Raw genomic sequence first — 15,738 nt, 5'->3', positions numbered from 1 at the left:
CATATTAATGTCTTATTCTGCATGACAATATTCTACATCCCTTAATCCTACACAATACCTAAACTTAACAACTACCTTACTAACTTAATCTAGATATTAGGAGTTTATTGGGGCAAAAGTCATAGTTAATAGTTAGTTAATAGTGATAATTGGACCCTAATCTAAAGTGTGACCAAAAAGAAGAAAACTTTTCACTTGGTTTTCCGGTTATTTTAATGCCCTCTTCTTATCCATGGCAATTCGACTGATAACAGAGTTTTTTATTCCCTAATCAGGGTCAGGGATATTAGGGTTTAGAGTCTCAATCTCCATGAGCGGTTAGGGTGCAGTTCAGATACAGGGTTAGATATGCAATCGGGTTCCTCCCCCTGGGGTTAAATCAATCCCCAATCCCCTGTAAGGGTCAGGTTTTGTGTTTGGTTCCAGTACACATCCCAGGGTTATGTCCCTTAAGGTTAGGTTAACTCCAATCCCCTGTAAGGGGTATGTTTTGGGATTCAGTTCAGACTATTATCGAATTAGGTGAAAACAATTGCTACCCATGTAACGTCCCACATAAGACTGTATTTGGGAAACGATATCCTAAAAAACACATCTTCAGTATGTACCTCAGGATCATTGGGTGTTCCGGCCCTCCTCTGAGGCCTTAGGGGATCAGTCCTGTATGTGTACCCAACTAAAACAATCTATTAGACCCACCATTTCAAGATCATTGGGGTCCAATTCCTCTTAAGACCATTCTTGCCCCATCTCCAGCCATTATAATGTGACCACCTCGCTTCCCCGGTATCCTGGGTCCAATGGACCAGGTGTGCCTCTGTCTGGAATTGGACATTAAAAAGGGTCTCTATTGCTTTTCCGGATGTCTTGATATGTCAATTCAGCTTCCTTAATAGGAGCTTTTGCTTCAGTGGTAAACTGGCAACTGAAATTGATTATGGGCATATAAATTTCCACATTGGGAAAGGCTTGTTCTGTTGCCCCAAAACTCTTTTCAACATTCTCTCTAGCAAAGCTATCGATGTATGCTTTCTGTTGTTCACCCCAATTGATACACTCTAAAAAATGCTGGGTCAAAAATAATCCAAGTTGGGTTGAAAATGGACTAACCCAACAATTGGGTTGTTTTAACCCAGCAGTTGGGTTAAATGTTTGCTTTAAACAACCCAATTGCTGGGTTAAAACAACCCATTTGCTGGGTTAAAACAACCCAATTGCTGGTTTAGTCCATTTTATTTTTAACCCAGCATTTTTTTGAGTGTAACAACACTTTTATCACCATTGGCAACCCTTGTTGGTGTTCTGTGCTCCAAGAGCTACTCTAAAAAATGCTGAGTTAAAATCAACCCAAGATGGGTTGAAAATGGACAAACCCAGCAATTGGGTTGTTTTAACCAAGCAATTGGGTTATTTTAAACAAACATTTAACCCAACTGCTGGGTTAAAACAACCCAATTGCTGGGTTTGTCCATTTTCAACGCATCTTGGGTTATTTTTAACCCAGCGATTGGGTTGTTTTAGCTCAGCAATTGGGTGGTTTTAACCAAGCAATTGGGTTGTTTTAACCCAGCGATTGGGTGGTTTTAACCAAGCAATTGGGTTGTTTTAACCCAGCGATTGGGTTGTTTTAACCAAGCAATTGGGTTGTTTTAAGCAAACATTTAAGTTAAAACAACCCATTTATGGGGTTAAAACAACCCAAATGCTGCGATTGTCCATTTTCAACCCATCTTGGGTTGTTTTTAACCCAGCGATTGGGTTGTTTTAACCAAGCAATTGGGTTGTTTTAAGCAAACATTTAAGTTAAAACAACCCATTTACGGGGTTAAAACTGCTGTTTTTAACCCAGCATTTTTTAGTGTAGACATGTGCAAGATGGACATGTCCTCTGGATTTGGACTGTGGTTAGGGTTAGCAGAGTCATTTGACATGTACTTCCAAAGTTACTTCTAGTCAGTAGAATGTATTTTGGAGGAGAATCAAAATAGAGTGAGTAGATATTAAGCAGACAGTCTACTAATAATCTATTGAGAGTTACTAGTTAGTACGTTATCAAGTGTTTTTATTATTATGTATTGTTGCATTTATTGTTTATGGATCCAACATGTTGTCAATGTAAACACACCTCGAGTCCTAAAATATCTAAAGTGGACTATTGAAATCTCGAAAGCGTTACCACATACGTACTATAGGCTCAGATTAGGGTTTGGTTTAGGGTTAGTTGCATGTAGATATGCATCATTTATAGTGATTACTATAATAACTACATGCAACTTGTAACAACGACACTGTACATTTTAAATCATTACGTTTTAATAATCATTTGTCATGCTTTAAAGTGCACTTATTTTGATGTGTAGACTAACATACTAAGCACATGTTAAGTTCTATAATTTTAACTGTAGTGTGTTATTCGATATTACATTTAAAATTAATATATCTTAAATGTACTAAATTGCAACTTTATTATTAAAAATGTGTAATTACAAATATATGTACATGTTCCAATAGAAATGACATTGAGCATAGTTTAACATACATGCTTATCAGTATATTCGTCAGTACGCTTTACAACCATTTTTTGAATACAATAGTATTATGAAATTATTTATTTCTGTAATAAGTACTCTTTTTAAAAGGTATGCTAAAGTGCACTTGCTTTTCACCAGGGTAGAATGTTAAAATACTCCTTTTAATAATATCCAACAACTTGGAGATAGTACTGTATAATCGGCAATGTTTACAGAGAGCAAACATTCTCACAGCAAAATGACAACAAGAATCAGCCATCAAAAGTTTGATCTGGGCATGTGAGCTCACATCCCAGAAGCTTCCTGCTGTAAGAAGCACGTTTAAAGAGCGCTATTCATTCAAGTAAAGCTTTAATGCTCTGCTGAGTGCATATGGAGTCTCCCGTGTTCAGCCCTGAGGAAAAGTGTGTGTGTTTTAGCTGTGTGTGGGCAGCTGCAGCCGCAGGCAGTGCATCTGTTTGGTCCAATAAGAAGGATCTGTGTCTCACTGTATATGGGATTATGTGATAGATTCTCTGTGACGGTTTCGTGGGTGTGGAACAGGGGGGGGGGGGGGGGGGTTAAAAAAAAATAAACATAAAATAAATTCGGTCCTCTTTAGAAATGTGAGACAGCTGTGGGTAATCTCCATTTGCTAATGTCTATGAATCTTTTTCAATCTCCTTTATGAACTGTCTCATCCATATTTATCAGTTAGTCACCCCTCCAGAGCTCTTATTTGGATACCAGTGGTGTGGTTGTCTAGGGGGTGTGTGAAATCAAAATTTCACTTTAGAGCTTTTTGGCTTTCAGTTCATGTTTGTTAGCTCATCTATATGCTAATGTACTCCTGAAAGTTGACAAAATTATCTTTTAATAGATGAACACATATAAAACGGACAGTCTAATATTCATACTTTAAGTCCTTCCCTAATCAACAACTGATTAGATTGCCCTTTATTTTACACTTTATTGTGCTTGTCCGAGGTACAATAACTGAATAGACAGGGCCAACTGCCTATTGAATAACAGATAAGCACACTCAATAGGTCCTAACCAATATAAAATATGTCAACACAAAAGTTGCACTTAGTCTTTAAGTGTGGGTTCTAAGGGTCCTGCTGGAGAATAGGTTCATAGAGAGATCCTCCAGTTTTCATGTGACATATAATGCTGGAGTAGACCTGCTGCGCACACACATATATAGACATACATAATAACCTCCATAGCAGAGGAACTCTAATAGGACGCCGCAGGTACGCTTAGAGCAAACACTGAACCAGACTATTTCAATGTTGAGCAAGGAAGCTCACTGGCTATAGATACAGCAGAGGCCAATCAGTAAGAGACATGTAGTATGATGGGTATTGCTAGCAGATTACATGTAAAGCATAATCAAGTGTAAGACTGTGCATGTAATACAACTAAGATACTCAAACAAAAACATGCTGTTTGAGAACAAATAGATTGCATTTGCAATACAAGCAAGTACTTTCTTAACAATCTTAATAACAGACTGAAAAATAATTGTGCTCACCAGGGGAAATTCGTGAGACACGTGGCCATCGGGTGGCAGTTTTGCACCAAACCCCAGTGCGGGGAAGAGCTTATCACTGTCATAGTCCTGAATAATCTCCCCCACGGCTCTGAGTGCCAGTGCATACGCGTTCAGATGATATGGGCTCATGTAGTGTAGAGAGGTAGGCTGGGAAGGGTTGCCTGTGATAAATAGAGCAGACAATGCATGAATCAATGAAGTATTGAAATATGTGAATTAGAATGTGAGACTTCGTACTGTACCAGAAATGAGGGGTAGTGCTAATATAATAGTGCCATCTTTGTAACATGTGTACCCATAATGATCTACTCACATTATTTGATAATGTGATGTTTTTGTCCCTGCAGTTCTCTTTTGAGTGGAACTCGATGCCGCGTCATAGCATTGAAGGGTGTCTGAAGCACGTGTCTACACACGGCAATTCCTGATTGGCGTAGTGATGTAGTGTAGTACGTCACAGAAACCATAAACCATTGCCTGATCTTCTTTGTCTGCAGAAGACGCATGTTTGAGCATGTGTTTGCTGTTTGTGTGTGCAATGTACTTTCTTTAGACCAGGAGTTATACTCAAAATGTCAGGTCTAAGATTCTATAACGGGGGACGATTAACACGAAATTTGTGTACTTTGCATGGGTGAGGAGCAAACAAGATTAGCATGCGAGGTCAGTCCTTGAGTCTTTGCGAGAAGTTTAACATCAGCAACCTTCGATCTCGCTTGGCACTCTTTCAAAGAGATGAGAGCCAAGATCCTGCACCCCATGGCTCGAGTCCCGCAGCTGACTTTGGTCATGGGGCTCGCAGGTCAAGTTGCTGGAGGTGGAGCTTGATACCGGTGACAGAGCCTTTACTTTTGCCCTCTCCACCAGCTCCGAGGACCCCGTTCTGGATCTCGAAGTTCGCTCTGCAATATCTTCAGACCAGAACAAGGAACTCATGCTGTCTGTGTCTGACTCTGACGAGTTGGATGCAGACAGACACGCGGGTGCTTCGGCAGGGCAGTCCTCTCAGTCTGTCGCGTTCGAGGAACTGCTTAAGATTGTGATTCGGGGTCATGGCCAAATTAAATCTAAATTGGCATGATGAGAAGAAAGTCACTTGGTCGAAACTGGATGACTGTTATTTAACATCTGGCTGATAGCAACCTCCCCGCCAGCATCTTCCGTTCTTCCCTGAACTCCACACTGAGATTTTGAGGTCTTGGAGGAATCCGTACTTGGTGCGAGTGCATAATCTGGCCACCAAATCATATTCCATGGCAAACGGTATGTGCGAGCACAGGCACAAGGCGATGTCGACGGTGGAAGAGACACTTACAGTCTATCACATTGTTATGGTGGAAACCTGGCTTACCCACCAAGCCTTGTAAGGCAACATCTTACATCATCTTGTAGGGCAACATCTTAAGGCATATGCAGAAGCAGGTCAGGCTGGTGTGTCTCAGCACATCATGGTGGTCTTGCATGCCTACCAGGCTGACCTGCTTAAAGAGTTGTATTATGCTAAAGGATTAACCCCTGGGGCGGTGAAAGAGCTACACAGGGCCACAGATCTCACCCTCCATGCGAAGCGGCACCTGTGGCTCAACCTCAAGGGGATAAAGGAAAGAGACAAGGCTTTCCTTCTGGATGTTATCTACTGGCCTATTCGGCGGTGCAGTCAACACTATTGTCAACAGGTACCAGGAGGCCAAGAAATAATTGCATTCAGAATTCAGAAAACTGATCCCTCAATGAATCCGAGAGCCGGCTTGATCCAGCAGCCACTCCAGGCCAGGGCCCAGTGGTAGGAGAGAAGCCAGTGTTCCCCCCATAAAGACAAGGGGGCCTTATCTACAAGAGATAAGAACTCTCAGGCACAGGCATCCAGGGGGAGACAGGATCTTAGATGTTATCTCCTCCAGGGGAGATAAGAACAAGTCCTGACAACCACAGGCCCTGGCCCCCTGGGACTGGATGGTACAGGTGGGCTGAGGTACACATGGTACAGACATGGGCTGAGGCTGTGTCTGTATGCCTTTCCTTCCACAGCTCTGCTCCCGGTGGTTCTAGCAAGGGTCTGCCAGGACCGAGTCCACCTTATAGTGGCTCAGTTCTGGACAGCACAAGTATGGTTCTCTGACCTGTTATTTCTCCTACAGGGCATTCCATGGGAGATCCTGGTTTGGAGAGATCTTCTGTCGTAAGTGCAGGGGGCGATCTACCACCCCAAGGTGAAGAGCTGGAGATTTGGAAACTCCTGCTTAGACTTTGCTCCAGACCTATGCTGCACCCCAGACCAGACTATTTTCCAAAAGTTTCTCCTATGGCTGGTCAGCCAGTGGTCTTGCAGGCTTCCTTCCCTCTGCCTCATGAGATGCAAAAGCCAGAAAGTTATGTCCGGTTCGTACTCTGAGGATCTATGTCCACCCCTCAGGCCAGTGGCGTAAATGCTCTCAGCTTCTGGTCTGGTGGCTGCAATAGTGGCAATGCGTCACCAAGCAGCGTATCTCGCATAGGATCACTGATGGATCACTCCCTCTCCTACGATGTATGCGGAATGGCTTCGCCTCTGAGGGTTAGGGTCCAAAAGCTCCTGCCAGGTGTGCATCCTTACAAGATGCCTGTGCAGCGGCAGGATGGTCCTCTCCGCACACATTCATCTGGATGTGGATTCAACCACAGGGTCTCAAGCCCTTCAGGGTTGATCTGGATTCAGCATGCGCTCAACAACTGTCTGTGCAGATGCACAATCTTGTTGGGCAGGCAAAATCCTGTGGTGTGGCGGCATTGGTATTGAAGTTCTGCCATGATGCGGCAAAGAGTTCCACTCGAAAGGGAACATCTCTATGTAACCCGGTTCCCTGAGCGAGGAACGAGACGCCGCGTCATGTTGCCACACCCCGGTTATGCCTGTGTCTCTTCTTCAGACAATTAGAATCTGACTAAGTGCTGGTCAGGTGTCGATTTATGGTTTTGGTGATGTACTATAGCGGGGTTCCCATAGCGTCAATGCCATGACGCGGCATCTCATTCCCCTCTCAGGGAACCGGGTTACATATGTAACCTGAGATGTTTCTGTACAACCTTGTTATGCTGTGAAATTTCCCCTTTTAAAAATAATGATCTACCATTATCTTTAAGAGTGTATTTTGACCTCTTGGTTACCAAAAAGGGTATTTAGTAGTAATTCATTATGTATACCCTTAAATTAGCTCTTTTAAGTTGAATAGTTCAACATTAAAGGGGTGGTTCTGTATTTATTTCTAGGCTTGGTTGTGTTTATGGGGCGCAGTATAACATGTCTTAATACTTCTTTTTTTTAAAAACGCCATACTTTTCTTATATTTTAACTTTATTCCACAACGCTGCCTCCACTGTCCTTTGAACGGCTCATTTGCTTCCTGCTTCTATGAAGCCCATCCCTCCGAAAAACGCAATGGTCTTAGATTAGTTAGATGGCCAAATGTAGTTTGTAGTTCAGCAACAGCTCTCTCTCTTTCGTAATGACTGCGCCGTGGCCTTTGTTGCGTGACTTTGTTTGAACACTTTGTTGCGTGTTCGCGGGGGCAGTGTTTAAGTTTATAGCAAGGGTTTATGATGTCACCAACCCGGGAAGAAGCTTGTTGTAGTCCAAACCGGCCGTTTTTGTAGGCAATAAACTGCCATAACTTTAGAAGACAATATCTCCGTTTGCATTGAACTTTCAGCGCTGTAACTTTGCAGATACTGTTTATGCTCAAGCAGCAACATTACACACTAACTAAAGTTTAAAAAGTGAAATCGCATGCAACCACCCCTTTAAGGTACATAATCTGTGATATTTTTGGTTTTACTGCACAAAGCATAACAATATTGACTGTAAATAATGCAGTATGATGATATTTGCTTGCCATTCTAATACCGATCTTCAACCCTGTAACAACCCCAAAGATTTTGAATGCAATCAGGTGAGTACATTCAAACATGTTTTGAAAAAGAAATGACTTATGACATGTAATTAAAATTAAAAATGCTTTTGTTTAACATCTGCTGTGTCCTAGAGTTTTACATAGTCACAACAATGAGAAAATAGTGATTTTTAGCATGATACATTCTCTACTGCCTCTTGTTTTCAAAATTCAATTAAAAAAGCTAGCAGAGGTGTTTAATTGTAACTTTTAAATACTATTTTTAACATAGTTTCTGGACAAATTCTCTGTACTTTTAACAACTGTTAGAACTTTGGAAGGTTACAAACTTATAATTGGTACTTTGGTGTAGGGTGGGGTAATGGTCTCTTGAAAGTTCGGAAGTAATAACGCTTTCATTTTTAGAAGTTAAAAAAAAATATATATATAAATAAAAAGATGAAATTTACACACGCACAGATAAAAATTAGCCATTATCATAACATGTACATGATGTTAGAAATCATTTTATTTGAAAAGTAATGTTTCCGTAATGTAAATAAGCTCACCGTTTGATGCAGTAAAATCAATCGCCACCGTGAAATTAATTTGAGTACTGCAAGAGAACAGAGCAAAAACACTAAAGTGAGCACATATGTATCATAACATAAAATATATGAGGCTTATCAAAGCATAATAAAGCTCCTGAGTCAAATCTCCAGCGAGCTGACTGTGTGAAACTGTGTCTCAGCTCAATTTAATCTGTGGGCAGAAATGAAGGAAATTATTCCCTGAGAGCATCTCTTTGTTCATCTAATATTCTCTCTGCCGCTTTCTGGTTTTTCTGTCTGTTCAACAGAACGCATATACAGCGAGATTTGCAAAGTGTCTGTAAGAATTTTCCACAGTAGTCTTTTTGCAGATCCTTCCAATTATTCTGCCGATATTTCCAGTGTTTGCTTGACTGTTTGAAGGCCAGGTCATGTGCCTGGGGTCTCTGTGTCTCTCAGAATAGAGCGGTCTATTTATAGCTCAGTTTATTACGGCATCATAATGCAGTGCACTCCCTGTGAATATGGGTGTGTGACGTGGAGAGAAGAGAGGGGAAGGAAGAGGGAATTATTCATGGATGGTGAGGCACAGCAATATGTTTCCAGTCTCAGTAGATGAGCTTGAGTATGTTCGTACATACCATGGAATACCCTGATGATGTCACATTTGCTAAATATGTCAGATACTGAATTCCACAATTTCTAGAATGACGTTTCTATTAATTCTATAACTAGATGCCACTTGCCAAATTAAACATAAACGGTAATAAAATCTCTTTGATTCTCTTCGATGTGACAATGTAGCATTGCTTCTGTTTAAAACATTTTGGTTACACTTTATATTAAGGTGCCATTGTTACAGTGTAGTTACATATTTAAGTACTGATTATTAATTAACCACTGTACTTATTATAGAGTTAGGGTAGTTTGGTTGGTATGCATGTAATTATGCATAATTTACTGCAATTGCTATGCTATAAGTACATGTACTACATGTAACAAGGACACTGTAAAATAGTAAAACACTTATTTTTGCATAGTATTTCATATACACTACACGTTTAGTGACTATTTACTAAGTAAAAAAACTTAATTTTAACAGTTTTTAACACTTTATTTTACTGTAAAATATATATAATTATCAGTAAAATATATACAATTTGACTGTCATTTATAAGCATTATGGAAGCTTGTTTCTGCCACATTGTGTAATATAAACGTACATTTCTAATTTATTCTGCAATTCTAACTTTACAACCCGCAATTGCAAGTTCATATCACACAAATCGGAGAAAAAAAGTCAAGTCAATAAGTCAAGATTTTTTCTCAAGAGTATGAGATATAAACTAGCACATGCGAGTTATAAAGTTATAATTGTGAGATATAAATTCACAATTGCGTGAAAAAAAGAATTGTGAGCTGACTTTATTTCTCAGAATTTCTCTCTCAGAATGATCAGATATAAAACGTATAGCACAGATATAAATGAGATAAAACTAGATATAAATTAGATAAATATATAGAGATATTTTTTATTCCAGAGAGGAAAAAAGCGTGCAAATGCCTATATACACGATCAGGCATAACATTATGACATATTAACATTATTCCTAATATTGTGTTGGTCCCCCTTTTGCTGCCAAAACAGCCCTGACCCATCGAGGCATGGACTCCACTAGACCCCTGAAGGTGTGCTGTGGTATCTGACACAAAGATTTTAGCAGCAGATCCTTTAAGTCCTGTAAGTTGTGAGGTGGGAACTCCGTGGATCTTGTTTGTTCAGCACATCCCACAGATGCTCGATTGGATTGGATTGAGATCTGGGGAATTTGGAGGCCAAGTCAACGCCTCAAACTCGTTGTTGTGCTCCTCAAACCATTCCTGAACCATTTGTGCTTTGTGGCGGCGCATTATCTGCTGAAAGAGCCACAGCCACCAGGGAATACCGTTTCCATTAAAGGCTGTACATGATCTGCAATAATGCTTAGGTAGGTGGTACATGTCAAAGTAACATCCACATGGATGGCTGGACCCGAGGTTTCCCAGCAGAACATTGCCCAAAGCATCACTGCCTCCGCTGACCCCCCGCAAGAGCTGCAGTTTTGAAGATGTTCTGACCCAGTCGTCTAGTCATCACAATTTGGCCCTTGTCAAAACTCCCTCAAATCATTATGCGGAACGTGAATAGAGCGTCTGGAGCAAGTGATTTCCATGTTAAGTCAATTATAAAGACGCGGTGGCGCGCGTCTGGAGGTCCAGTTCGCCCGGAAGATCTTGCGCGATGCGCACGTTACGTGCGAGTGATTTTATTTGGTGCTTTTTTTGCATTCACGTGTTTGAAGCGAAATTGTCTGACACCTGAGTTGAAAAATCTTTGGCAACTTTGTCGTCTGTTCGCACCGCGTTAACCAATCAGGAGCCTGCTAAACGGGGTAAGTGACGTGATACATTCACTCATTCAAAACAGTGGCTGTGTTTAAGGACTTGGCACTTAATCTGGACTGAAAGACTGAAGGACCTTGGCGTATTATTGCATTATTATGGCATGACAATGAGGAAAATTGTTGTTACTGTTCTTTCATGCATTTTTTTCAAAAACATTTTTTTTAAAAGTCACTCATTCAACATGGAGGAATGACTGATATTGGCAGTGAGCAGCCATACAGAAATATATGGGTGCGGGACAGGCGGAAGTACGGCTGAAAAGCGTCCGTCATCCAGGCGCAGATCCTGGAGCGCCTCGAACGCTCGAACTATTTTGCTCCAACACTCAATTTATACGTGCATCCAATTCTTTGGATGCGCGAGTGGATTCAAAATGTTCAAGCGTCCACATAGACGCAAATTTTACGCTCTATTCGCGTTCGGTGTGAACGCAGCATTACGCTTGTCCATTTTTCCTGCTTCTAACCTGCTTCTCAACTTTGAGGGCAAAATGTTCACTTGCTGCCTAATATATCCCACCCACTAGCAGAAGATGAAGAGATAATCAGTGTTATTCACCTCACCTGTCATAATGTTATGCCTGATCGGTGTGTATATAATTATACATACACTCACCAAAGGATTATTAGGAACACATACTAATACTGTGTTTGACCCCCTTTCGCCTTCAGAACTGCCTTAATTCTACGTGGCATTGATTCAACAAGGTGCTGAAAGCATTCTTTAGAAATGTTGGCCCATATTGATGGGAGAGCATCTTGCAGTTGATGGAGATTTGTGGGATGCACATCCAGGACACGAAGCTCCTGTTCCACCACATCCCAAAGATGCTCTATTGGGTTGAGATCTGGCGACTGTGGGGGCCATTTTAGTCCAGTGAACTCATTGTCATGTTCAAGAAACCAATTTGAAATGATTCGAGCTTTGTGACATGGTGCATTATCCTGCTGGAAGTAGCCATCAGAGGATGGGGACATGGTGGTCATAAAGGGATGGACATGGTCAGAAACAATGCTCAGGTAGGCCGTGGCATTTAAACGATGCCCAATTGGCACTAAGGGGCCTAAAGTGTGCCAAGAAAACATCCCCCACACCATTACACCACCACCACCAGCCTGCACAGTGGTAACAAGGCATGATGGATCCATGTTCTCATTCTGTTTACGCCAAATTGTGACTCTACCATCTGAATGTCTCAACAGAAATCGAGACTCATCAGACCAGGCAACATTTTTCCCGTCTTCAACTGTCCAATTTTGGTGAGCTTGTGCAAATTGTCGCCTCTTTTTCCTATTTGTAGTGGAGATGAGTGGTACCCGGTGGGGTCTTCTGCTGTTGTAGCCCATCCGCCTCAAGGTTGTGTGTGTTGTGGCTTCACAAATGCTTTGCTGCAAACCTCGGTTGTAACGAGTGGTTATTTCAGTCAAAGTTGCTCTTCTATCAGCTTGAATCAGTCGGCCCATTCTCCTCTGACCTCTAACATCAACAAGGCATTTTCGCCCACAGGACTGCCGCATACTGGATGTGTTTCCCTTTTCACACCATTCTTTGTAAACCCTAGAAATGGTTGTGCGTGAAAATCCCAGTAACTGAGCAGATTGTGAAATACTCAGACCGGCCCGTCTGGCACCAACAACCATGCCACGCTCAAAATTGCTTAAATCACCTTTCTTTCCCATTCTGACATTCAGTTTGGAGTTCAGGAGATTGTCTTGACCAGGACCACACCCCTAAATGCATTGAAGCAACTGCCATGTGATTGGTTGATTAGATAATTGCATTAATGAGAAATTGAACAGGTGTTACTAATAATCCTTTAGGTGAGTGTATCATATTTATACCTTTCATATGGTATAACGTAATGTTGTTCAGAAGGATAGTTATTGATGTACAAGTGCACACACACACACACACACACACACACACACACACACACACACACACACACACACACACACACACACACACACACACACACACACAGACACACACACAAATACTCACCCTCCTTTGATGTAGTCCAGGAACGTAACCTCAACATCAATGAAGCAGGACAGCAGAGTGACCTGTCGACATGAAAGTTTGGTAACACTTCCTATGTGGAGTCCTAAAGGGCATCATCACACTTTCGATAAGCAATGCATACTTTAATCATAAATGTCATATCAATATTCATGCTCGGGGTGATGATGTAACTCTCTAGAGTCACGGCAGCAGGGCAGACCAATGATGAGCTACATCAACTTTTATGAATATTTATATGCACAGCTTATGAAGGCATTGTGCATTGCTTATGAAGATATAATGTAGGACCTTCTATAAGAAGTCTTACCAATAAGGATGTTTGTTTGTTAGAACAAACAGGTATTGCTTTCTTTTGTTCTTCTTTGGAACTGCTTTTTCTTTTCTTCGTTAACTAAACTAGAAGGTGTAATTAAAAATGCACTCACGGTTCCTGAGTTTAGATATTTCTTCTTCTTTTTCTTTTTCTTGGGGTTCAGCACCTGCAGAAATGCAGCAACGTCAGACACAGGACGTTGTTGAAATGTTGAATCTCAAAAAATGGTGACACAAGATTTATGTAGTTTACTTGCATTTAAAATCCCATTCATTTGGTTTACACAGTTTTAACATAAACACATTTAAAAAATAATGTGAATGTCATTCATAAAATAAACAGGTAAGACTTAGTCTATTATTAATTTGATCAATTTGATTTTATTAATAATCATATTATCAAAATGCATTTATTCAAATTTCTTATAATCAGCATTAATTCATTGTGTTTTTGTTTCATTGCTTATTGTAAAATGTGGATAGCTGTGGAACAAGCAATTTTCATTTAGTCAAAATGTATGAGATTGAAACAAATTGGATTCATTGATGATAAATATATAAACTGTTATTGTGTATTTAAAACACATTTAGTTTAATAGTACTTCTAACAGAAATGTTTCCAGTTTCTTCGTGACTTTTTACTAATGTAAAAAAAAACGTATTTTTAACAGTATTTTACTGTAAAATATACCGTGTATAATTAACAGTAAAACATATATTTTGATTGTCATTTATACGCATTATGGAAGCTTATAATTTCCGCCACAGAATAAAAACTTAAATAAAAGATTCTCAGAATTGCGTGATATAAACTCACATCTTGCAATTATAGTTTATAAGTTTATATCCTGCAATTCTGATTTCATAACTCGCAATTGCAAATTTATATCACACAAATCTGAAAATAAGTCAGATTTGTGAGTTTATATTTTACACCATGCCTAACTAGACGCAATGCGATACGATTCCAGCGTCAGGCAATTTGTCTGTCCACACCAGACGCGGCGCAACTACAAGATGTGACAAATCAATCAAAAACCACAGCCAATCAGAACAGCGTGTGGGTGGACCCTCGTGGCAAGTGTACGGCTCCAGAGATTAATCTTGACGGCAAGGAAATGGATAAGTATTACACCATTTAAACATTACTAAAAGTACATACTGAGTTACTAAAACAATCTTTGTTCACAGTTTGAACGTTCTTGTTTCCATTTGTTTAATTTCAAGATCTGAGGTGAATTATCCACTGTTGCTTTTAGGACGACTACGTTACAAAGCTGTGAGCGCTAAAGGATATTCAAAGTCACGTTTAACACTTTTAACATTAAATAAAGCACATAAACATGACCTGAGATCATCATTGCCATGTTTTGTGTTGTTGTTCCAGCCGCGACGTCGCAGAAATAGAAACTGTTTCTAAAATTGAATAATCGTGGCTGGACAAAAACTCGAATTAACATGGAAAAGATGCCTTTTATCACGTGTCGCGGCGTCGCGTGGAGTTAGGACACGGTGTCACAATTTATTTCTCAGAGAATGAGATATAAACTTGTGAGTTATAAAGTTAAAACTCACATTTGAGCATTTACTCATCTCACTTACACAATAAAGATTCTGTACTCCTCAAAATGAATAAAATCAGTCAAATGCAAAATCAGAGTACAATGCAAAACTCCAATAATTAAATGTTAAATAAAACAAAAATGTGTATGCATTTAATATACCTTTATTGTCCAATGTCTTGCTGCTAAACTTCTATGATTCAGTTAAACCATGAGAAAATATATATATATTTTTTTGTAAAACTTTTTTCTCCTGCGTCCTGTTCTTCCATTATCCAGAATGGCACCACAGCTGAAAGGTTTGTTTGAGCTGCGCCCTCTACTGTTCATGCATGAATTTGCATTTTTACCTCAGCCTGAGGCTTATTATTTAAATTTATGTATGAAGAGGTCTTTACATTTGTTATAAAAAATAAAAAATAATAATTTAAAAAAACAAGCCCAGACCAGATGAGAAAAAGTAACGCAAAAGTAACATAACGCATTACTTTTTTAAAAAAGGTAACCAAGTAACTTTCAAAGTAACTTTCCCCAACACTGGTTAAAACTGTGTAATCCAAATGGATGGATATTTTATATACAATTCAAATACATAAATCATCAATTTAGGCATACATTTTTTGTTCTATATATGTATGTATGTATTTGCTTGTTTTCTTTCATTTTATTGTATGTTATATATATATATATATACACAACCCCAAATCAGAAAAAGTTGGGACAGTATGGAAAACGCAAATAAATAAAAAAGAAGTGATTTCTAAATTTACTTTGACTTGTATTTCATTGCAGACAATATGAACACAAAATATTTCATGTTTTGTCTGGTCAACTTCATGTCATTTGTAAATATGCATCCTTTCCTGTCATTCAGACCTGCAACACATTTCAAAAAAAGTTGTGACAGGA

The 15,738-nt window shown here is 39.7% G+C and overlaps 1 protein-coding gene across 1 annotated transcript in view; it reads right to left on the bottom strand.

Moving 5' to 3' along the window:
- Positions 1–15,738, bottom strand: part of cpne8 (copine VIII) — a gene marked incomplete at both ends in the record, with an annotated part of 105,422 nt that overhangs the window by 26,264 nt on the left and 63,420 nt on the right. The window contains 4 exons of the mRNA XM_079809780.1: positions 4,048–4,229; positions 8,504–8,550; positions 12,935–12,996; positions 13,381–13,434. Coding sequence (XP_079665906.1) covers positions 4,048–4,229; positions 8,504–8,550; positions 12,935–12,996; positions 13,381–13,434 — 345 coding nt within the window. The remainder of the gene's footprint in view (positions 1–4,047; positions 4,230–8,503; positions 8,551–12,934; positions 12,997–13,380; positions 13,435–15,738) is intronic.

This window comes from Gobio gobio (assembly GCF_949357685.1).
Source record: "Gobio gobio genome assembly, chromosome: 25".
NCBI classification, from domain to species: domain Eukaryota; kingdom Metazoa; phylum Chordata; class Actinopteri; order Cypriniformes; family Gobionidae; genus Gobio; species Gobio gobio.
The sequence above is the reverse complement of the archived record's forward strand: the minus strand, read 5'-3'. Positions and strand labels throughout refer to the sequence as shown.